The 24,828-nt window shown below is 34.9% G+C and overlaps 1 protein-coding gene across 1 annotated transcript; it reads left to right on the top strand.

Annotated features, from left to right (window-relative positions):
• Window positions 1-933: 933 nt before the first annotated feature.
• SLC17A8 (solute carrier family 17 member 8) lies at window positions 934-23,126 on the top strand. The gene is made up of 12 exons (XM_032221165.1): window positions 934-1,034; window positions 6,762-7,011; window positions 8,758-8,876; window positions 9,649-9,763; window positions 10,619-10,706; window positions 15,487-15,573; window positions 15,695-15,831; window positions 17,352-17,501; window positions 18,765-18,897; window positions 19,461-19,571; window positions 20,495-20,622; window positions 22,791-23,126. The coding sequence occupies exons 1-12, from the start codon at window positions 934-936 to the stop codon at window positions 23,124-23,126; spliced, it is 1,755 nt and encodes a 584-aa protein (XP_032077056.1).
• Window positions 23,127-24,828: the final 1,702 nt, after the last annotated feature.

The raw sequence follows: 24,828 nt of genomic DNA, 5'->3' as shown, positions 1-24,828 counted from the left end.
TTTCTATACATCTACTATTTCATTAAAATTATGTTAACTGGTATAATTATTTAAACAAAATGAGAAAGTCTGATAGAGACTGTGTGTGTGTGTGTGTGTGTGTGTGTGTGTGTGTGTGTGTGTGGTTTTACAAAGAAGATAGAATTGAGCAATCTGTTTATGCCAACTCAGTTTGGAAGCACTTAAATCTCAATGTAACTCAATATCAGTTTCTTCCTTTCTTCTCCACTAACTTCCAGCGCGACCTAGTTTGTATTCAATACCATTTGCACTGTATATAGTGATTCTGTATTAGGGAAATATTAATGAGATCACTCACAAGTGGAATGTCAGTGTGTGTGTGTGTGTGTGTGTGTGTCCATCTGTCTATTTCTCTCTCTGTCTCTCTGTGCATCAGGCAATATTGTTATTTGAGGTTCAGCAGGAAAATGGAGAACAAAATAGGAGCAAAAGCCATGGTTTGAAATTGGGAGAGAGAATGCATAAATGTTTAATAAAGTTTGCTAGGGAGAAGCTCAAATGGCCAGAGAGACAGTATTGTGTTCGTTACTATAGCATCACTGAGCACATGTGTGAAGAAAGCCTAGAAAGAGGATGAGCAGCATGTTATAATGTGCTTTAGTCAGATGCATAAGCTTAACATCAGATCCAGTATTATTTTCAGGTCTATTCCTTTGAAGACTGCAGAATAACAAGAGATGCAAACAGACCTCCTGCAATTTACACAGAATTACTGACAGCCTTTGGGAGAATCTACTGATAATTTCAGTGTGGTTATTTCATTTGGAAGATTAACATACCTGCCAGATCACTCTCTCGAGGAAGAAAGAGAAAAAGAACAGAACAGGGGAAAAAAGACTATTAGAATTGATAAAAAAAATTGATGATGACGACAAGTCTATTTTACATAAAAGGATTTATCTAAGAAAGAAGATGCCTTTTGAAGTATTAAATTCATTAAAAGAGAGACTTTTAAAGCCTGGGAAGGAAGAGGTGAAGAATACTCTAAGTGACTCTCTAGGACACTTGCAAAGGTAACAGTTTCATGTACTGTTAACTTCTACACAGATTATAGTAAAATTATGAAGTGAAATACGTAAATGAAATATGTAGGAACAAATGAATAAAACAGGATATACAAGGATATATCTTAGCTAAAAGTAAGGACAATCACTTATTAGCTGTGTCCTACTAAATCAGCTGAGAGGGGAAACATTATTTTAGGCATCCTTAATGTTATTGATAAAACAAAATTATTTTTGTAGTTTTAAATTAGTACAGCTAAAATCATGAAATATTTTTAGCTACACTACTGTGAGTGTGAACAGCAATTGTGTTTCATCTTCATTATGATTAAAGACTCTTAAATCCACAAATATGTGCTTATCTTTGTACTTTATGTCAGAATTTAAATATGTGCTTTTTTACTTACTCATTCTAATATATTTTAAAGTATAAAGTTCATAATACATTTTAGAAAAGAACTGTGTTAAATTGTCATAGCAAAAGTTAGAAGTCTTGTATGTTAAAAAGAATATTTTATTACATTCCTATGGAAACTAATTTTAATACAAACAGTAAACTTTTTACATGGAGAAAATAATGCCTACAATGTCTAATTGGCATGTTTTGTGTTATTCATTTTCTGAAAGCAGCATTGTCACTGATGTGCTGTCCTATACAAAACATTTTCTATTCATTTTTCAATATTTTACAAAAGCATGAACAGGAGTAATGAATTATTGTTACAATGTAAAATACTATTATATATAATTGCCCTACAATCAAAACTGCTATCAAATGTCCTTAACCACAATTAAATATCTCTCAAGGTAAGAAGGCATTTTTCTATATAAACATCCATGAAATTAAGTTACACTACTAACTGCAGATACTAACTGCAGAAAAAAAACTTTTCTGTGTTGTTGTGTTTTTTTTGTATTCTCCTGAATAATTATTTCGATCCATGCTTTCTTTATCAGGACTAAACTATTCATCTCCTTATTTTGTCTGTAATATACACATTCATTTGACTTGGCTATTTTCAAAAAGCTAAACAGTTTATGTGAGAGATCTCCAGAAAAATAGCAGAATGAGAGTTTATATTGTGAAGTCATAACCATAACAATAACAACTTCTCCCAAAGGAAACAATGGCAAACCATTTATGCAATGTGGTCAAGAAAACTACATGGAAGTATTGTGGAGTCACAAAGAGGCAAAGCAGGTTTAATGAGGGAGACATTTTGAAATTTAAATTTGAGCACAAAGCATAAATGTTTTTCTATCTTTCCTGGGCAAATTATTTTTAATTCTTGAAAATTTAAAAGCCACCTTCATATTTATTATCCCAATGCTGATATTTCTTCATATTTTTTTCCAAAGTTTTAGGTTGCTGCTATTGTTAATATTAACCGTCTCGGAGTGTGTTATTTATTGTTTCATTTAAATGAAGATATATCTACAAATATCAACAAATAATTTCAGTTGTGCATAGATTAGACCCAAGGCTTTTGGCATTCTTGCAAAAGTAGGAAGTTTGTTTTTTTTAATCACAGAATTATTTTCTAAATTCTATTTCAATTCCGTTCAGGAAGCATATGAATTATTTTCCATATATATATATATATCCATTTGCAATTTATTGAATCCTGGTGAGTTGTTACAATGTTGATACTGTAATGCCAAACAGCTTGCCAAAATCTTCAACTTGCTTCTTTTTCTTTAAACTCTTTTGCTTATGGATGTAAAAATAGAAATATGATAAGATAGATTCCCCAACTTGCTGCCCCTCCACAAAAAACCCCGCACATGAAGCATTGCTCTATGAGACCATCTCAAATAATTTAACACAAAGACCACCTTTGCATAACATATTTAGTAAACTCTGTAATGAGTGACGACCCACCAGACATGCAATATTTTAAAACCATGCATCTAATATTTATTTAATATTATTTACAAAATATCAATATTATTTGTTGAAGCACTATATTGCCGGAATGGTTTAGAATTATTATGATTAAATGAAATAAATGATACTGCCCAATATTGATGAGAAATTAATAAAGCTGTAGCTGTCTTTTTAAATTAAGAATATTCAAATGTTTTTTAGAACTGTGGGAGTTTTATAAATAAAATGTCCTTTTGAGTCTCCTTCCAATAACTTGACTTCAACTCTGTGTATGGAAACCTAAATTACTAAAATTACCTTTGGGACTATATTGAAACAGATTAGTTTTACTGCTAGAATTAAAAATGTTGATCTTTCTGATAATTTCAAATAATGAACAATATCTTTAATTGAGGTTCTTCCGTGAGTGAGGCATAGGACAGGTGCATCCCCACAAGAAAGGGCTCTGGAATTAGACATATAGAACATTTCTTTTTTGAATATGGACTAGATTGATAGCTGCCTGGGTTGGAGCTCTGATTTCTATGCTTCTGTTAAATAATCTGACAGGTATGTTAAGAAGAAATATCTATATCACAATAGGAAACAATCAACAGAAACTGTCAGAGTAACAGACTCAATACTGTATGTCATCCGAGCCAGATATTGAGAGTCCTTTTGGACCCCTGGAAACTTAATTTTGTCTCATAAACCTCATTTTAAAAAGAAGAAGAAGAAGAAGAAAGGCATTTATTTAAAAAAGAAAAACAATTGATTGCAAAATATTCACAATCACCTAAAATTTTCTAGTGAACCAAAACATTTCTAAAAGAAGACTCCTTTCACATTTCAAACTGAATGAGACAAAGTAGAGTTTTGGGGAAAAAAATATTTTAAGTTAAGCAAAATTGAGTTTTTCAGCCTTTCTGCTTTATCTAAAAGGAAATATAAATTAGGAAAAGTAGCAATGTCCTTTCTCGTGTTTTTTTTTCAGAATGATTCTGTTTATCTGAAGTATATCCTATAATCGGAGTTTTTCAACATTTTCTTATCAATTTATCCTTTTACCTTATCCACATCACTCCTTTTTTTCAGCTGGATTAGGAATTAAACCTTTGAAATCAGCTCCCCTTCCCATCCAATGTTTCTTCTAAACAGTTTGGATTAATATGGGTAGTAAAAATAGTATATTGTTTATTGAACTTTTAAAACATTGAGTGAAAGAGCAATGTTATAATACACACACACAGAGAGTGGGATTTACTTATTTTGTTCTGTCCCTTCCTGCTTTTACATTTAAACATTGACTGGCAAACAACAGTAGCAAAGATATCTAGTAGTGCAATTAGGACTGGAAATTCTGGCCTCTAAAGCTGAGAAGTTCCTTGTGTAATGAATAATAAATTTGCAGATGGAACCAAGCTGGCAGGAATAGCCAAAACTCCAGAAGATAGGCTCAAGATCTGGAAGGATCTCAAGAGGCTTGAACACTGGGCCTTATCAAACAAAATTAAATTCAATGGTGAGAAAAGTAAGGTTCTACGTTTAAGCAAGAACGAAATGTAGTTATAGAATAGCTAGTTCCTGGCTCAGTAGCAGTAACTGTGAGAGTGATCTAGGACAATCCTAGTGGACAGTGACTTAAATATGAGCCAGCAGTGTGCTGCTGTTGCCAAAAAAGTTGACACAGTCCTAACAGAGAGATAGAATCAAAGTCATGTGAGTACCAATTTATAATGCCTTGGTAAGGCCATACTTGGAATATTACATCCAATTTTGGTCGCTATGATATAATAAAGATGTCAAAACTAGAAAGAGTGCAGACAAAGATTATTAGGGGATTGGAAGCTAAAACGTATGAAGAACAGTTGCAGGAATTGAGTATGTCTAGTCTAATGAAGAGAAGGACTAGTGGGTAACATGATAACAATGTTCCAATAATTAAGGGGCTGCTACAAAGAAGAGGATAGAAGTTAATCAAGGAGAGAACCAACCTAGAAATAAGGGGAAATTTCCTGACAGAATAATTAATCAGTGGAATCTTATGTTTTGGATGCTCCTTCACTGGAGACTTTTAAGAAGTGATTGGGCAACTACTTATATGAAATGGTATAAGGTCTCCTGCTTAAGGAGGTGGTTGGAGTAGGAAGACCTCCAAGGTTCTTTCCAACTGTCTTATTCTGTTATTTCATTTATGATGCTATGTGGATTTACATTAAATGCCCAGGCATATAACATTGTGCTTGGAAGGATAACCATTCATTATTCTCTTATAGCAATTCCTTGGATGTAAAGCAGATAAAAACATTTATTATTTTAAGAATTACTGCTGGTAATGATATTGCATTTTATTTTACTGTAAATATAAGTAATATGAGTAAAAGTGAAAAAGATATAATGATTAATATATTTTACTCTCCTGGAATAAACAGAAAACAGCACATAAACATACATGTTATGAGAGGTTTTTGTCCATTAGTAGTAAAAAAACTTTAAAGGAATAAACTCTTCCTTTCCCTAAAATGGAAAATCTCTATATGAAACATGCACCACAATCTGTTCTTGAAAACCTACACAAGTTTCTGGTACAAATTGAAATGAAAAAACTAACAAATGTGTATTGCGATATCACAGTGCAAACACCAGTTGTACTTGTGTCCTTACTTGTATCCTTAGTCATGGCCTTGCACAGTGATAGCCCAACTCACATTTCATCATTTGCCCTTCTTGCCCTCCCCTGGATTTGACTCTGAAATTTCTTACGGCTTTGCATTCCTTGTTTATTTATTTATTTATTTAGAAAATTTATTTGGCCAGCCATATTAAATACATAACTCTAAGCACCTAGGAAACCAGCTCACAAGAAAAACAATATGATTTTTTTTATAAACAAAGCAGAAAATATAGTTAAACATAATCCAATACAAAAATCAAAGTACACATAAGATGCTCAGAATACAAAAACACATTTATAGTATTATTTTACCAAAGCATAATTCTAATTTGAACTATTGTCACTAGTGTAATTCTTAATGGCGTGTAGGAAATACAGTTCTTTCTAGAATTTTTAACTATTTAAGAACTGTCAGGTTTTCTGACAATGTAGCTTATTTTTAGGTTAAAAAAAAAAAAGCCAAATCTGATTAGCTTAATGAGAGTTACAGAAAATACAATCCTTATCAAAGTTATATGTAAGTTCCTAAGATCCAAAGATCAAACATACTTCCAAATAATAGAGTTGCTAATAAGATCTATATTGCCTTTTATTCTATAAGTTCTTTAAGGCACCTCTACATAAATTTCTGCAAAAGAATGGCAAGCAATGGATTCTGTCTGGGAATCTTTTTCTCCATGCTCTATTATACAAGCCTCCAATTTAAAATGGAGGTGGAAAGCTTCAAGCTATTACTGAACAAAAAAGCTTAGAAGAATCTATGATTTTTTTGAACAGTTGGGGGGACAGAACAATAAATGTTTTCAGGAATATCACATTATAACACATTTTTTAAACAAAATAAATACACTTAGGACTCACTTGCTAACATTGCAGTTTTTATTCTGTGACTGTCTGATTGATGGTTTGATAAACTAGATTTGCAATTGCATCATCTGAAATTCTATTGTCACTATATTAGATTTCCAGAATATTCTATGGGTCATCCAGAGATAATGAATTACAGTTTCAGTAATTTTGGGTGTCAGATTGCAAATGGGTACTCTATAAACCCTCTGGCTCCTTCTTTCTTTCCATGCTCTTTAAACATAATTTATTAGGAACAGTTAATTTAGTTATTTTAAGTGCATATCAGTAACTTCTGAGAGTATATTTTTCTCTGAACAAACCTTGCCTCTGTTTTACATGGCTTTAGAAAAATAGATGGAACCAACTGTGAAAGAGATGCCATAGAGCTGAATGAAGAAGGAAGACCTGTGCAAGCAACAACCAAACCGCCTTTATTTGATTGCTATTGCTGTGGATTACCTAAGCGCTATATTATTGCTATGATGAGTGGTCTGGGATTTTGCATTTCTTTTGGAATTAGATGCAATCTTGGTGTTGCTATTGTGGAAATGGTTAATAACAACACCGTCTACATCAATGGAAAACCAGAGACTGAGGTAGGTAGAAGAATATATTATTTTAACACAGAAAAATGATGCCTTATAATACTCCAAAAATCAGATTTAAAAGTTTATTTTCTTTAATTTTTTTTCCACAATAGATGCTGGCATTAGCAGCTATTCAGATAGTGTAAGATTCTAAAGGTCTTTGTAATTGATATAGAACAGAATGTTCTAGATCAGTTCTCCAAAGTCTCAGACAGAAATTTTGGCTCATGAGATATATATTGTACTAAGTTTATTTCTCTTACTAGAAAGTGTTTTCTACTTGTGCTATAGAGAGATATGGTGATATTAAAGCTTGTCTGTGTGCATGTGTGTGAGCATTTGTGCTTCCCAGTCAGTATTGACTTCTGACAAGTGCCTGGACAATCCCTGAAGTTTTCTTGGCAAAGTTTTTCAGAAGTGGTCTGCTATTGCCTTCTTCCTAGAGCTGAGAGAGAGTGGCTGCCCCACTTTTGTGCCTAAAATGGGACTAGAACTCATTGTCTCCTAGGTTCTAGCCTAATTCCTTCACCACTATACCAAACTGGCTTTCTATTAAAAATTTAGTTGCATTTATAAAGTATTATGTTTTAACTACCATAGTGATTCTTCATTAGATGTACACCCTGTTTTTCCTCCAAGGAACTCAAGGTGGCATATGTATTTCTCCTCCTATGCCAATAGTCAGATTTTATAATAACATCAGGCTGACAGATAGTAAATAGTCCTAGATGGGACAAAGAGCATCGTAAAGCACTTACTGCACAGAAAAATGGAAATTTAAACCAAAAGCAATATCTTGAATTGAAGAATTCTTGAAGCCAAATTAAAAGCTCCTAATCCTATTATGCCTTCTCTGGAAACTAAAACTGTTAGTTTAGCCACCAAACATTTAGAAGGCCAAGAGGATATGATTCTCTGGGAAAAGATACTGGGGGACAAGGAAAATGAAAGAAAGTAGCACCCTGGAAAGAAATTATATTCATGGCATAACAGCCTTCCTGTTCTTTCAAAACCCCATTGAATTGACATATCACCTTACAGGTTTCACTGTCTTCACTAGGTGCATGACGTGTCATATCCAGTAAAATACCTGGATATATTCCAATGTACATAAATCTATAAAGAGGGACTGTAACCCCATCTCCTTTTTAGACTTGTTTTGCCTAAGCAAGTTCTGTCAATAAACCAATTATAACATGTAATGGTCTCCAGTTGTAAGGTGCCCTTAAACTATTCTACAGATTACAATCTGAATGAAAATACATTAACAAAAATGCACTAAATCAAGGACAACTGTAGCATAACTAGGGAAGATACCTGTAATTTGAGCAAAGGCGTTATTCAGCTAGGTGAATAGCTGCAATAACAATGCCTCAGATATTTTTCTTTCATGTTTTTGAAATACGATTGTGGGCAGTAAGTATATCACCAAAGGCTTTCAAACACTCAGGTGTAAAATAAAATTTGTATAGTCCATCAATTTGAGAACATGCTAGCTGATTAATTAACTAATTAATTAAACAATTTTATTTAATACTCTAAACATATAATATAGAATTTAAGTACAGTTTAATTAATAAAAAAGAACTGAGAAAATTTTCCCCTTCCATCAAATAAGTTTGTGTTTACAGCTTTTAGAGGAATAAAAATACAAATATTGATTACTGATAACCGCAATATCTGGATTTTGCAGTAAAACATATTTTACAACAAGATGCTACTATGTGTTACTATTTAATATTGTTTTATTTGTAGAAAGCACAATTCAGCTGGGATCCAGAAATAGTAGGACTCATTCATGGGTCATTTTTTTGGGGTTATATTGTTACGCAAATTCCAGGAGGCTTCATTGCAAATAAACTAGCAGCTAACAGGTAATATACTCATATAATATAATGCAATACAGAATTTAGAAAAACACATGATGTAATAAATATGTATAAAAATAGTGTTACTTTTCTCGAATGCAACATTTTTAACTATGTATAATCACTTGTGTATTTAAATGACTACCTTCTACTATTGGTATCTTATGATTATATTACTTTGTTGTTTGTATGCACATTACGAGCTTATATACCAAATTCCAAATCACACTTGGCCAATAAAGAATATTCTATTCTGTTCTGTTCTGTTCTAGACTAGTTTAGTCTAATCTAGTCTATTCATGTCAATAGTTAATATTAAAATGCATTTAATATAATGAGGCACAAAAATGGTTCATTGTTGTGAAAATACAACTGCTGCAAGGTTCACTGATAGATACTGCTATTAATTAAAGCTTGTCAGATTATCTTTGTGTTCTGAAATAAAAATAATGATGTTGATTTCAGAAGAACTTAGTAAAGAAAGGTATGAACTAAAAAGTTTTTAAGGGTAACATTTATAAAAATATTCACAATACAAAGAACTATAATCATACATTTTAGTCTGTGCTCAGCTAAATTGCTCAGCTGATATGAGCTGACTATGTGCAATTCTAGAATATAAAGTCTTCAATGAAAGTTTAGTTTGTCCTTTAAAAAGAATGATTTCTAGATAATTTGAACTTTTGTTTAGGCAAGCTTTTCTCAGTTCAATATATAGTATCATGGCATTATGGCAATATGAAATTATAGGGGGAAATTATATTTCTCCTTTTTTTAGGGTATTTGGAGCAGCAATTTTCCTAACTTCAACTCTAAACATGTTCATTCCTTCAGCTGCCAGAGTACATTATGGGTGTGTTATGTTTGTAAGAATTTTGCAAGGCCTTGTGGAGGTAAGTACCAATGTAGAAGTTATTGGAACCAGTTATTAAGTTTTCATTAATTGCATGTTAGCAATACAAAAATTTTAAAAATGTTTGCATCATTCAAGGGGAAGTAAATATTTTGCAATTACTGTATGTTAAAAATGAATCTTGTAGTTACCTCAAATTTGCAACTGTCTACTGCAGTGGTGAAATCTAAATTATTTTGCCACCGGTTCGGTGTGTGTGTGTGTGTGTCATGTGACTGGGTGGGCGTGGCCAACTTTTTTTCACTTTTTAAAGCATTTTTTTCCTGCCGGTTCCGGCGAATAGATAGGGAAAGAATGCTTTAAAAGGTGAAAAAAAAGGTGCCGACAATCACACAAATCAGCTGTGAGCAAAATTATGCACACACCAAACTGACAGCAATGCCTGCAGCAACCCACCCCTGGTACACACAAAGTGTGTGTGTACACACACATAGAAGGGGAAGCTCATACGCAGCAAAGCTCATACGCAGCAATACAATAATGGTTTCATCATTTTGACTAAAGCATCTGAGCTGGCTGGGGCCTTTGGAAATATGCTATAATTGTAAAATTGCAAAAAAACAAAATGAATTGAAGTTTAATTTCCAGTCATGTGAACTCCGAGAAGTGAGAAGTGCAATTTCAACTAATAATTTCAGCTTCAACTAATAACAAGTAGGCTCCTATTGAAGAAAACACACATTTGAAGTCAATCCCTTAGTGTTAAGTGAGATGATTTTCTTTTGCAGATGATTCCTGTCTAAAACAATAAGTTCAGTTACTTGCATGTAATAAAAATGTGAGCACAAATGAAAATTTTAAATGTAAACATTTAATGCTGTGCAAAATTTGCTAGGGGGTGACTTATCCAGCATGCCATGGGATGTGGAGTAAATGGGCTCCTCCACTGGAAAGAAGCAGGCTGGCAACTATTTCATTTTGTGGTATGTTGATTTTTCTTCTTTTGTTTTGAGAAAATGCCTGCATGATGGGTTTAATGAAAAATACTATGCTGATTATAAAACAATAGGTATTCACTTATTTTTCATTTGAGGATTTAGTTGCCAAAAAACTTTCTTAATATCTGAATTTCTTAATATCTGAAGGACATATATTTTTGCTATTTGTGTCTGGTGTAAAATTGTTTTTTATCTTATGATAGATTTGTGCACATATGGTTTCTACTTTCTCTATGGCTGTGATGACAAACCTATGGCACACCAGCCAGAGGTGGCACGCAGAGCCCTCTCTGCTGGCACGCGTCCCGTTGCCCCAGGTCAGATCTCCGTGGTGTTTCTTTCATGAGCTTCTATTTCCCTGCAAACAACAAAACAGAAGCTCACGAAAGAAAAAGATCTTACCTCTTGCCGTGTTGCTAGTGTTGGGATGCCCCACCTCCCGCCGGCCAGCTGGTATTCAGGTCGTGTTGTGCATGCGCACATGTGCATGCACGTATGTCTGCACATGTGCACATATGCACAAAGGCATACACCTTTCAGTTTGGGCATGTGTGCGCTGTTTGGGCACTCAGTATCTAAAAGGTTCACCATCACTGCTCTGTGGCAATTTTAATTAGAATGTCTTTTTTCCCTTTTAATGCTTCGGTTTTTGGTTCTTTAACATATACCCAGTTACTAATATCAACCAGATAGTGACTTTGCTTATACTGCTTATTTACTTGTACTGCATATTCAACTCAATTTTTGAAATTCAGAAATATGAATGGAATGGAATAGAATAGAATAGAATAGAATAGAATAGAATAGAATACTTTATTTGGATTAGACATACAAGGAATTTGTCTTCTGTGCAGAAGCTCTCAGTGAACATGCAAAGCAACAGAGTAATAATAATCATAATAATAATACAAATGGGTAGTAAAGAAGATAAGAAGGATAATTGTAATTCCACAGCTATGCAACAGGGTGTCAGGGTTCCAAATATCATGCAGAATTAAATCAGAGTCCAAGGCATATCTATCCTTAAGGTTCCAATTTAATAAGGCAGACATGTTGGCATCATGCTATGGATCCCAATACTGGAAATGACATCAGAATTCCACCCAGTTAAAAGTTCATGATCTTGTCCCCACACCCACAATCCATCACATGGTCCAATCTTCTTCTTCCACGCTGGCATCCACGCCCAGCTACTTCCGGTCAGGTGTACTGTTGCGGAGACAAAGGATGACCTTGGCTTCTAGTAAAGAATGAAAACAATACATTCCACAATCTCACTCCTGTCTATTCCCCCCTCCCATCAACTATACTAAAGAAACAACATAATGAAATAAGAGAAAGTGTGGCAGGCCAAAATTCTAAAAGGAATATAATTGGAGGCCTGACATAGGGATATATATATATATATATATATATATATATATATATATATATATATGTGTGTGTGTGTGTGTGTGTGTGTGTGTGTGTCTGTGTGTGTGTGTGTGTGTCTGTGTGTGTGTGTCTGTGTGTGTGTGTCTGTGTGTGTGTCTGTGTGTGTGTCTGTGTGTGTGTCTGTGTGTGTGTCTGTGTGTGTGTGTCTGTGTGTGTGTCTGTGTGTGTCTGTGTCTGTGTGTGTCTGTGACTGTCTGTGTCTGTGTCTGTGTCTATCTATATCTATATCTATATATTAGACAGTACTGTGAGATGTAGGTTTCAGTAGTGTGGTAGTGTGATGGCATGAGGGGAAAAACTGTCCCTTGTTTTAGCATGCAATGCCCCATAGTGGCATCTCAAGGAGATGAGTTGAAACAGTTTATGTCCAGAATGTGAGGGATCTGTAGATGTTTTCTCAGCCCTTCTTCTGTCTTGCATAATATACATATTTTCTATGGAAGGCAAGCTAATTGCAGTCGTTTTTTTCTGCAGTCCTAACTATCTGTTGGAGTCTGTGCTGTCACCTGTTTAGTTGGTATACTAGATCAGAGAGTTAAAGAAGTACAAATGACAGACTTAATAATTCCTCTGTAAAACTGAATCACCAGCCCCTGGGGCAGTCTGAACTTCCTGAGTTGATGCAGGAAGAATGTTCTTTGTTGTGCTTTTTAAATGATGGTTCTAATGTTGGATATCCTTGGAGATTATGGAACTTGAAGACTCTATTGCTAATACTGTAGTAAGAGGTGGTAGAAAAAGAAGATTCCTCCTAAAATCCACTCTCACCTCTACAGTTTTAAGCATGTGTCAGGCCTACAGCTATTTTTAATTTGGGGTCTTTGGCCTGCCATACTTTCTATTATTCTGCTATGCATTTTCTATTGTGGGAGTGTGGATTGTAAGGAGTCACATACTATGTAGTCACAACAAAATTATTTCTAGAAAGCCAAGGTCATCCTTTGTCTCTGCACCTGACCGGAATTGGATGGGTGGAAGTACCAGCATGTCAGTGGGAGATTGAACCATGTAATGGACTTGTGGGTGTGGGGGCAAGATTTTGAACTTTCAATGGGTGGGGAAAACAGGGAAGTTTTTCGATTCAGGTTTTCCCAGATGTGCCAACATGGCTCTCTTAAGAAATTGGAACTTTGAACAATACTTTGCCTTGGATTCTGATTTACTTTTGGATGCTATTTGGAACCCTGACAGAATGTTCAGCTCCAGGTTGTTCCAGCTGCATCACAGGGCCAGTTGTAACTGCAAGGCTCAATTCACACTACCAAATGCTAGTTCATGATTCCATGTATTGTGAGAATATCCTAATCAATAATCAAACTTAATTCCAACTTCTATAGCCATCCTATAACTTATTGATATCATTAATTCATTCCTCTTCTGAGTTTAGGCTGCCTTTTCTAAACAAACATTTATTATTCTTTAAAAGTTCTGATTTATTTCCAGACAAGTTGAATGTTGATCAAAGTCAGTACAATTACCTAAAAACCATTAAGCAATTTATTATATGATTCAAATAGTGTTTTAAAAGAATTGTTGGGAAATCTTGTTTAAGATATAATCTGGATAAATATTTTGAACTTGTTAAAATGTGAATTATTCCAAGAAGAGTTCCAATGTTTTCAAGATGCCCAATAGTTCACACATAAGTTAACTGTCTATTAAATAATATAAACTAATTTCAAATGAGGAAAAAAGAACACCTGAGTCTATGCATCTTCCAGAATAATTAATTAGCAACACTGGTAAATGCCAAAATAGAATTTCATGGCTTGTCTTTATGAGCTCTCAATAGGATCCAAATGCCATTTATTTTTTTAACCATTTACTAGTAGCATATTTTCCTATAAATCATCACACAATACTACTTACAGCAATAATGCCCTGAATTCGTTCATGTTATAATATTGTAGAAAAGGCATTCTCAGTTTTCAGGACCAAAAGGCACACTTAAATTTTTGGGAGTAATATATAAACACTTCTCATAATGGAAGACATAAAGGGCATGGCAAGTATGTTTATATGTATGTGTGTCTGTGCATGTGTACATATACAAATTTACCATAAAACAAACTATTGAGATTCCTCCAGTGAACCCCTTCTGGAATTTCAGGTTGAGTTTTACCACATCCACACCCTTTTGTCCTTTTTGGGGGCAGATGTGCATCTTTCCAAATAAAGCATTCGCCCAATAAAGTCTCCTTTGAGCAATGATGATTCCAGGAACATAACTATGAAATTTTGTTTTATTAATAAGACTTATAAATGATCTCACTCCAGAAGCTCTAGGCATGTACAATATCGAAGCACAGTACAAGGAGAAATAGGATGGAAAACAATAAAACCAGATAGAATGAGAAACAATATTGGCACAGATCTTCCTGTGACTGCTTAAATCACCAAAAAGTCCTTAGAAAAGCCAAGTCTTAATTATTCTCTGGCAGGCCCTAAGAATTTTTTTTTGGGGGGGGGGGGGGCGAAAGGCAATCTTTGCATCAGGGAAAAGATCATTCAAAGAAAGGGAATAGCCTCCCAAAATGCCTGCCTCAATTTCCTCCTGTTGAACCTCATAGTAGGAGGGAATCTTCCAAATAATAGGGAATAGGTTCTTTATTCACCCATTACCCAATCTGAACAGCCAGTGTTTAGTTCAAGTACCAGGTGTTCTCTAAGATTCCCTGGTTCTATACTATTCACAACAATATGAAAGGAGGTTGTTCTGCTTTTCTTCTCAGGCTGTTGTTGTTTTTGTTTTTTGTTTTTGTTGTTATTTCACAGATTAACAACAATCCTGAGAATTCTAGGACTAGAAGTTATATTTGTTTTTTGTATATGGACAGATTCCATTTGCCTATTTTATACTGTGTCCTTTTTATCTTGTTTTGCTATACTGTGAGTTGTCAAGGGATGGTTTGGTACCTAAATTGAATGAAGTCAAGAAACAAACAATGAGGATATTTTTTTAAAAAAAATCTGAGGCCGTGTTAGATGAATGTTGGGAGACATCGGTTGTAGTATTTCAAAGTGCATTCTCAGTTATCTATATTTCAGCAACACTAACAACTGCAGTAACAAGTGTGTTCCATAATATAAGAATCCATGAATCCAACAGTTTTCTACAAAGTTTTCATCTTTCTTTCTGCAAAATAGGGCGTATTCTTTTATTTATTAAATTTATAAGCATCCCATCTCACTATTGAAGCAATTCTGGGCTTATAAATCTTTAGTTAGCAATGTAGTATTTTTCCAAACAGAACATTTATTTTAGTGACGTAGTGGGTTAGTTATGTTGGAATACAACTGTTGACTCATATATATGTGGCTTTTGTTGCAGGTTCCTATGCTGGGGCAGTCGTTGCCATGCCACTTGCAGGTGTATTGGTGCAATATATAGGATGGCCATCTGTCTTCTATACATATGGTAAGTTGCCCAGTGAAGAAAAAATATCATAGATAAAGTAATACATGTTGAAATAATGCTGAAATATTTTTTTCAAACTTTTAACTGGTTGTCAAAATCCTGTTTCATTCTACATTTAAAGGAATGTTTGGGATAACCTGGTATATGCTCTGGCTGCTGCAAGCATATGAGAGCCCAGCTGTTCATCCAACAATAAGCACCGAGGAAAGAATTTACATAGAAACTAGTATAGGTGGAGCCAACTTAATCAATACCAGTGTAAGTTACTTGTAGCTTTCATAGTTTTTCCCTCTCTTGGAAATGATTTATTGACCAAAATAAATTACTGTTGAAACCATCAATTAACAAATGTCTATGGAGATTTTCAATCATCCAGATCATGGTTGTCCTAAAGGTGCTTTTTCAAGAGGCAACTGGGCTTTCTGATTTTTCTTTGGAGATGTTTCACTTCTCATCCAAGAAGCTTGAAGAGCTGAAAAAGCTTCTTGCATGAGAAACAAAACATCTTCAAAGAAAAACCAGAAAGTCTACTTGCCTCTCGAAAAGGCACCATTGGGACATCAATTAACTACAAATCTGTATTTTGTCAGATAATTACTGTAACTAAATGTTTGTGAAGGTTTTAACACAAGAAAATCTTACTACTGAACTTCTGTGCTTGTTGTCTCTGGAGATTCTCAGTCATCCAGGTCATCCTTGTCCCCTTTTTAAGAGGCAACTGGACTTTCTTGTTATTCTTGGAAGATGTTTCGCTTTGAACTGAAGAAGCTTCTTGGATGAGAAGTGAAACATCTTCCAAGAATAACAAGGAAATCCAGTTGTCTCTTGTTCTGTGCTTGTTGATTTAATATCCTATTTTATGCTTTGACCCTGAACCTTTTGTTAGACATTTCAGATTTTGCCTGATGTGATTTTTAGATTCAGCAACAGAAATGGTCTTAATATGTAATTGCAAAGCGAGAGAAAGAGATGTAGACCCAGTTCCCAGTCTCCCATGTCTCATCTTGGGCTTTTGAAATCATAATATGGTATAAATCAGGGGTGTTTTGAGTGCTGCAGGCCGAAATGGGGAATGGGAGGGGAGCTGTTTTGACTGACAGAGGCACTGTGGGCCACTCCTTTGCTATTTCCAGGCTGGTCCTGTGGGCCAGATTAAAGCAGATTTAACCTTGAGTTTGACACCCCTGGTATAAATGAAACAGGTTGGGAACCAATGCTTCTCCGGCACCTTGTATAAACAAAAGGTTTGGGTCACATTTGCATTTTAGCATTAAATTCAGATTATTTTTAAGGATTAAATCTGAATTCCATAAATACAGTATGCATAGGGCTATACTATAAATCAGTCCTTAAAGGGTATACTTCTATCATTTTCTTCTCCACCAATTGTGATTTCATGGACTACTGAAGTTTCAGGTGCCCTTCAGCTAGTAGTGGAATTAGAATTGCATCTCTGAGCCAAAGTCTAAAGTCACCCTGCCTGCTGGTTTCAAAACTCTGCTTGAGGATAACAACAAAGGGGCCGCAAATGGATTCCCAGGATGGTAATGACATTCTGAACACTGTGGGGTTGATGCTATTTGCTGCAGAATCTTGTCCTTTTCATTTTGTAGATAACAAAAGGAGAGGTTACTTATTCATGCTTGTTTTTCAAATATTGTTTTATACAATGAAAATGCTTTCCTCCAAATAATGCACATGAATGACAAATTGAACGCTAAATTGATGCCTAACATTACCCTTCCATCATTCTAAAGCTTTGGAATTCTTTCTTCTAGAGATTCAGTACCCCTTGGAAGCAGTTTTTCACTTCGATGCCAGTTTATGCAATTATTGTGGCAAACTTTTGCAGAAGCTGGACTTTCTACTTGCTGCTCATAAGTCAGCCTGCTTATTTTGAAGAAGTCTTTGGATTTGCAATAAGTAAGGTAAAAAATACAAACCAAAGGAATTTCTATAAAGACCTGATGGTAAATTGCTGATTGTTCTCAATATACAGTACCTAATAAATTGGCATGTTTGAATCTTCTCTTAATATAGCTCACTGTTAGTCAGTGCCAGCTGGTTAACATACAAATAACATAATAAAAATCAAGGACTGTTTGACGAGAGAGAAAAGAGCTAACCTGTATATTAATAGTGCTGTGGTACAAATAATTTTTTTGTTATCCAATGACTTGTACATTCCATAACAATAATTTAAAAGCAATCTTTGGAGGCAGTCCTTAAATTCTTTAGATGTTTGTTACCAACATATTAAATGGACGTGGTGGCTCAGTGGCTAAGAGTTTTCTGAGCTTGTAAATCAGAAAGGTCAGCAATTCGGCAGTTCGAATCCCTAGCGCTGCATAATGGAGTGAGGTCTCGTTACTTGTCCCACCTTCTGCCAACCTAGCAGTTCAAAAGCATGTAAAAATGCAAGTAGAAAAATTGGGGCCACCTTTGGTGGGACGGTAACAGCGTTCCGTGTGCCTTTGGCATTTAGATATGCTGGCCACATGACTAAAGTTGGGAACCCTAGAGTTGGGAATGACTAGCACATATGTGTGAGGAAAACCTTTATCTTTACCTTTACCTTACCAACATATAGCATATTGTATATGTATACAAACACTGTGCATTTTTAATTGAACTGTTGGTATTTAAGTACTGAGTCTCAAACTGCAGACCTGTATAATATTTGACATTAGTTTTTATCTATAGCAAATGTTCAGATAAACCTGTTAATTGTGTTGAAAAATTAAGATTTACTTTGTTGATGAAAAACCATATCTGAGACAGAGGAGGGCATTGTTTGTCCTTCCCCCCCCCCTTTTTGAACTGTGAGCCGCCCTGAGTCCCCCCAGGGAAAAGGGCGGCATACAAATAAAGGGGGAAAAAATGAAATGAAATTGTAGCTAGTTAGGATTTCTGAGCTACACTCCTTTGCCTGCTGTTTCCATTGATCAGCCTTTATTATTATTTTTTTAACAATCACTTTGACAATTCCTTTTATGGTAGATGTCACCATAAATTGTAGTGGCTGATGACAAATGGAAATTTGTCAGCTCAATTCTCTAATGTAAAATATACTAAATTCACCTATGCTAAAGAATGATGTGCTCCTCAAATATTCAATTAACTTCTAACATTGAGAGAAAAAACATATTTCTTTTGGTCACATGATTTCCACTGTATATATTTACTTCCAGGTTGGCCTTTTGTCTGCAGTTCCGCACATGGTAATGACTGTTATTGTACCCATTGGAGGCCAACTAGCTGACTTCTTGCGCAGCAGCAGAATTTTAACAACTACTGCTGTCAGAAAAATCATGAACTGTGGAGGTATGTTTAGATCTTATATGTGATTTATATGTTACTACCTAAGCATCAGACTGATTTGTTGATTTTAAAAATCAATGCAAAATCTCAAGCATTTTGCATATTGTACATCGAAAGGGAGGATTGAATTATCAAAATATACAAGGACAGAGGGACAGCTTTTCTTGCTAAAAATTTCATTCCTTCTGAAATAATATGTTGGGGCTGCAAGAAGGGAGAGAGGGAAGGAAGGAAGGAAGTATTGTGACTTTTATGTTGGTTTAATCTTACAAAATCTAAGCAGTTTATAAATATCAAAGAATGTATGCAAGAATGACAATGCCCATGAATACCTACATGTGCACACATGCACAGAGAAAGAGAGATACAGAGAGCAGAGAACGAGAGACATGATGTTTTTATAAAAAGCAGAGAAAACTAAAAACCAATTTGTATGTGATTAGGGTCTGGAGCTAATTTTAAAGAAAAAAATAAAAACCACATCTAAAATAAATAATTGTTTGAATACTTCTTGAAGTGGTGTATTTTGAAGAATTAATAATCTTTTCCATACATTTTTGTTGCAGGTTTTGGGATGGAAGCTACTTTACTTTTGGTGGTTGGATATTCTCACACAAGAGGTGTGGCTATTTCATTCTTGGTTTTAGCAGTAGGCTTTAGTGGATTTGCTATTTCAGGTAAAAAAAATTGTTGAACACATTGTAGAAATATTTTAGTATCAGTAAGATTATTATTGGAATTTATTGTTTATATATTATCATCCCTAGGCTGCCCATCATCTTAGCTCTTGACTTTTAATTTTAATTAAAGGCTATTCTGACATTCTTAAATGGCTTTTTAAACTGATTAATTCATAATGAAACTTTTACTTCATAAAAATTAAAAAGAAGCACAATTATGCTGTAGTAAATGATTGACTACTTAAATATTTGTTTTATTATTTATGTATTTAAAATATTCCAAATCAGTAATATAATTTCATCTTAGCTGTTAAAACCTTTGAATTGTTTATGAAAGATGATAGGTTATGATATTTTCAGTGTCTTATTTTCAAAATAATATTTTTCTATGCCTTATTTATTATTTCCCTTCTTTGAGAAACCACAGCTATGCACAGAGTCCACACTTCAAAAAATAAACTGAGGCTTAGACCCAAACTAAAATATCTTTAATTAATTTTACATTGACATTAAATTAAATCTAATTAAGGCAATTAGCCAATGGTAGGTTGCTAACCGGTTTACTCCTGGATCGCTCATGCTCGTGCAGGAGCTCGCATGCACAGAAGCATCCAGATGGGCGGAGCCTCCCACCGCCACCACTACTAGCTCGGCCAAACTGGGCCAAACCAGGAGCAACCCACCTCTGCAATTAGCCTTTATGTATTTAATCCCTTTTTTCTTATGCCTTATTTGGTAACCATGTTTAAAATTCTCAGGGACTAAATCAAATTCCAGTGCACAGTGAAGTCTTGGGCACTTAGTCTGTACATTCATGATCAAGAAGGATCAGCATAAAATAAGCACTTACATTTTCAGTTGCTTGAATCATTCTCGTGATGACAGAATGCATCCCGTTGATATAAGATTTTGTATTACAGGATTTAATGTCAACCATTTGGATATTGCACCTCGGTATGCCAGCATTCTCATGGGCATCTCTAATGGAGTTGGGACATTGTCCGGAATGGTCTGCCCTCTCATTGTTGGTGCAATGACAAAACATAAGGTAATAATGTTCAGATGTATTTTTTTCCTAAATGACTTCCAAATGCATGGCAATCAGTTATTGTTTTTAAACCATCATTAGTTTCGACAATTTCAATTCCTGGTCATTTTGAAAAACATGGTAGGGATATGAGATTTTCTTTCAGCAAGTAGAATTTTTACACTCTTTGAAAAGTTTTCAGAATTTACAGCTGATTCAAAATGTGGCTACATTATTAACTAGCCCCAGAAAGTGACTCTTATGTTACAATAACTTTACTGATTACTAGTCTCCAGGATAGTGATAGCAATAGCACTTAGACTTATATTCCGCTTCATAGTGCTTTCCAGCCCTCTCTAAGTGGTTTACAGAGTCAGCATATTGCCCCCTCCTCCAACCATAACAATCTGAGTCTCATTTACCAACCTTGGAAGGATGGAAGGCTGAGTCAATCTCAGAATTGAACTCCTGGAGTGAGCACTGAGTTAGACTGCATTCTACCCACTCTGCCACCATGACTCTCTCTCAATTCAGAGTGCTGGTTATTAGCTCCAACATTTCTGTGTTTGGAAAAATAATGTTTTCCTGCCATCAAGACTTTGGTTTCTCCACTATCACAGCCATAGTTGATAGTAACAAAAGAAAGGGGCCTTTTATGCAGATGCTCCTAGATTCTGTCTGTCAAAGTAGCCCAGGCTGTCTTTTGGCATAAAAATAGTTTTATTTGGCTCCAGAGCAATCTTGATGATAAAATTTTGGGTTTGTCAAAACAGATCATGCCAGACTAATCTTATTGCATTCTTTGACAAAGTGACAAAATTAGTGGACCAGACGAATGTCGTCGATATAGTTTACTTGGACTTCAGTAAGGCATTTGATAAGGTAGACCATAACCTACTACTAGATAAAGTAGAACAATGTGGGTTAGACAGCATCACCACCAGATGAATTCGTAACTGGCTGACCAACCACATTCAATGTGTAGTCCTCAATGGAACTGCATCTACATGGAGGGAAGTATGCAGTGGAGTACCCAAGGCTCTGTGTTAGGCCCAATGCTCTTCAACATCTTCATCAATGATTTGGATGAGGGAATAAATGGGGAACTCATCAAATTTGCAGATTACACTAAGATGGCAGGAATAGCCAACACTCTACAAGATAGACTTAAGATACAGAAGGATCTTGACAAACTTGAACATTGTGCACTATCTAATAAAATGAAATTCAATGGTGAAAAGACTAAGGTTCTACATTTAGGCAAGAAAAATGAAATGCACAGGTACAGTATAGGTGGTACCTTGATCAATAGTAGTAACTGTGAGAGGGATCTTGGAGTCCTAGTAAACAACCATTTAAATATGAGCCAGCAGTGTGCAGCAGCTGCTAAAAAAGCCAACACAGTTCTAGGCTACAAAAACAGAGGGATAGAATCAAGATCACGTGCAGTGTTCATTCTACTTTATAATGCCTTGGTAAGGCCACACTTGGAATACTGCATTCAGTTTTGATTGCCACGATATAGAAAAGATGTGGACATTCTAGAAAGAGTGCATAGAAGAGAAACAAAGATGATTAGGGGACTGGAGACTAAATCATATGAAGAACGGTTGCAGGAACTGGGTATGTCTAGTGTAATGAAAAGAAGGACTAGGGGAGACATGATAGCAGTGTTCCAATATCTCAGGGGTTGCCACAAAGAAGAGGAAGTCAAACTATTCTCCAAGGGACCTGAGTGTAGAACAAGAAGCAATGGGTGTAAACTAATCAAGGAGAGAAGCAACTTAGAACTAAGGAGAAATTTCTTGACAGTTAGAACAATTAATCAGTAGAACAGCTTGCCTCCAGAAGTTGTGAATGCCCCAACACTAGAAGTCTTTAAGAAGATGTTGGATAGCCATTTGTCTGAAACAGTACAGGGTTTTCTGCCTAGGCAGGGGGTTGGACTAGAAGACCTCCAAGGTCCTTTCCAACTCTGCTATTGTATTATTGTAAAATCAATTTATTTTAAGGTGATGTTATTTATTGTATTATTTGATAAGTTTTTAGTTCCTGAGTTTTAATATTTTAACTACAGCTTTGTTGTTTTCTTTATATATTTTAAATTTAATTTTTTAAATGTTATTTTTGATGGCAAAATGGAATACAAATTTAATGTACATGAAATATGTCCCATGTCATTTCTTTAGACTCGTGAAGAATGGCAAAATGTCTTTCTAATAGCTTCATTAGTCCACTATAGTGGAGTGGTATTTTATGCTATCTTTGCTTCTGGTGAGAAGCAGGAATGGGCTGATCCAGAAAGTTTGAATGAAGAAAAATGTGGAATACTTGAACAAGATGAACTGGCTGAAGAGACTGAATTGAACAATGATACTTTTGTTAACACAAAGAAAACATATGGCGCTACTATTCAGCATGACGAAGCACCAAGGAAATTGCAGAAGGAAAAGGGAGGGAGGCACAATGTGGAAGAACAGACTGTTTATCAGTATGAAAATGGAAACTTTCAAGATTCATTGTAAATGTGTTCATGGTTGGTATGACTGTTACTATCAGTGTATAAAAGTAAGCTGTATCTGCATTTATTATATTATTGTGGCTAATCCTGCCAAATGATTGGCTATAAGACACATTCATTTTCAGCTTGTGTTATAGGAAATGGATTAATAAAAATACATCTGATGTGTGTAGTGTCTATGATCAGCCCTTGGGTTTGCAAAGTCACAGTACTTTAACGCTGGGAGCTTTGCTACTAATGACATTTTTAATACACCACTCTTCAGCAATGCAATCGTAGTCACGACTCAAATATTATGACCATGTAAAAATCCCATAAGCAGAATTTTCTACTCAGTTCATTTCCATAGTAATACATAATGGAGGATGCACTGGGTTTAACTTGAAATTATACTGTACAGATAGTGATCCACCTTTAACAATGCAAATTGTTAATGGGAGTGGAAATTGTTGTTAAGTGATATATCATTGAAAAATCATGTGACCACACCGCTGCTGCAATTCCAGCAGTCCCAGTTGCTGTTGTTAAATGAAGTTCATGCAGATCATTAAGTGAGGACCTCACATGATTACAACTTCCAAATTCTTGCCAGCTTCCCCATTGACTTTGCTCATGGGATGACAGCAGGGAAGGTTGCAAATTGCAATTATGTGATCATAGGGATGCTGCAATGGCCATTAGTACAAGATCCAGTCATAACAATAACTCTTTCAATGCTGTCATACACTTGCTGAACAAGTGGTCATTAAATGAGGAATACCTGCAGTGGTTGTTTAGATGCAGCTTTAAAAAGCCTGCTGTATGGATATATATCTATATATTTGCTATTTATTAACTCTTTATGTTATCAGTTCCAATGAGATACATATTTTTGGATCATCTCCAAAAATATATGCCTGTTATACTGTAAAAATATATTTGCCATTGGTCCACAATCTTAGATCTATAAGTATATTGTTAAAATATTTATCCATTATCCCATCTGACTACAACATTACCATCTCAAACTAAAATTATATACAAAAATAAATGAGGCACAACTATAAATGAAGACCAACTCGTTAGCATAGTTAATAATTCAATTATGTTGAAGTCATTGAGGTAAACCTAAAACCCTGGGTTTCTTCAAGATCCTGAAGGCAGCCCTTTGATCCACCCAAAAGTTGTCACTAAATTATAATTTTTAGTGTAATCGAAGGGAATCATGATTAAAACACATTAAATTAATATTAATTTAAGGTAAATTAAATCATTTACTTTTTGTCCTGGTTACATCCAGGGTCTGCATAAATTCCCCAGATCTTCTCTCAAAGGTCAAATGGGCTATTCCCTCCCCCAATAAAATTGTGTTCCTACACTATTCCATATCTTTTCCATACCAAATATATCAGTTATTTGTCTACCATTGAAAATAGGAGCAACTCTTCCAAGAACAGTCCTTATATGACCTGATTGAAAAGACTTTTGTCAAATGAGGTTTAAAGCATGTCGTTTTATGCTGTACTTCATGAACAATTTGTGCAAGTTCGAATAATGCAACTTTCAATTTAGCATAGACTGTAAATTGATACCAGGTTGTATTTAATGCAAACCAAAATTCAATTAATGTGAGTCTAGATGTTACTAATCTGGAAAAGATCCCACCAAATGAAAACAGCACAAGTTTAAAAAAGAAAAGACTTGCATTGGAGCAAAAAAAAATTTTT

This window comes from Thamnophis elegans, chromosome 7, assembly GCF_009769535.1.
Source record: "Thamnophis elegans isolate rThaEle1 chromosome 7, rThaEle1.pri, whole genome shotgun sequence".
Taxonomy (NCBI): domain Eukaryota; kingdom Metazoa; phylum Chordata; class Lepidosauria; order Squamata; family Colubridae; genus Thamnophis; species Thamnophis elegans.
The sequence above is the reverse complement of the archived record's forward strand: the minus strand, read 5'-3'. Positions and strand labels throughout refer to the sequence as shown.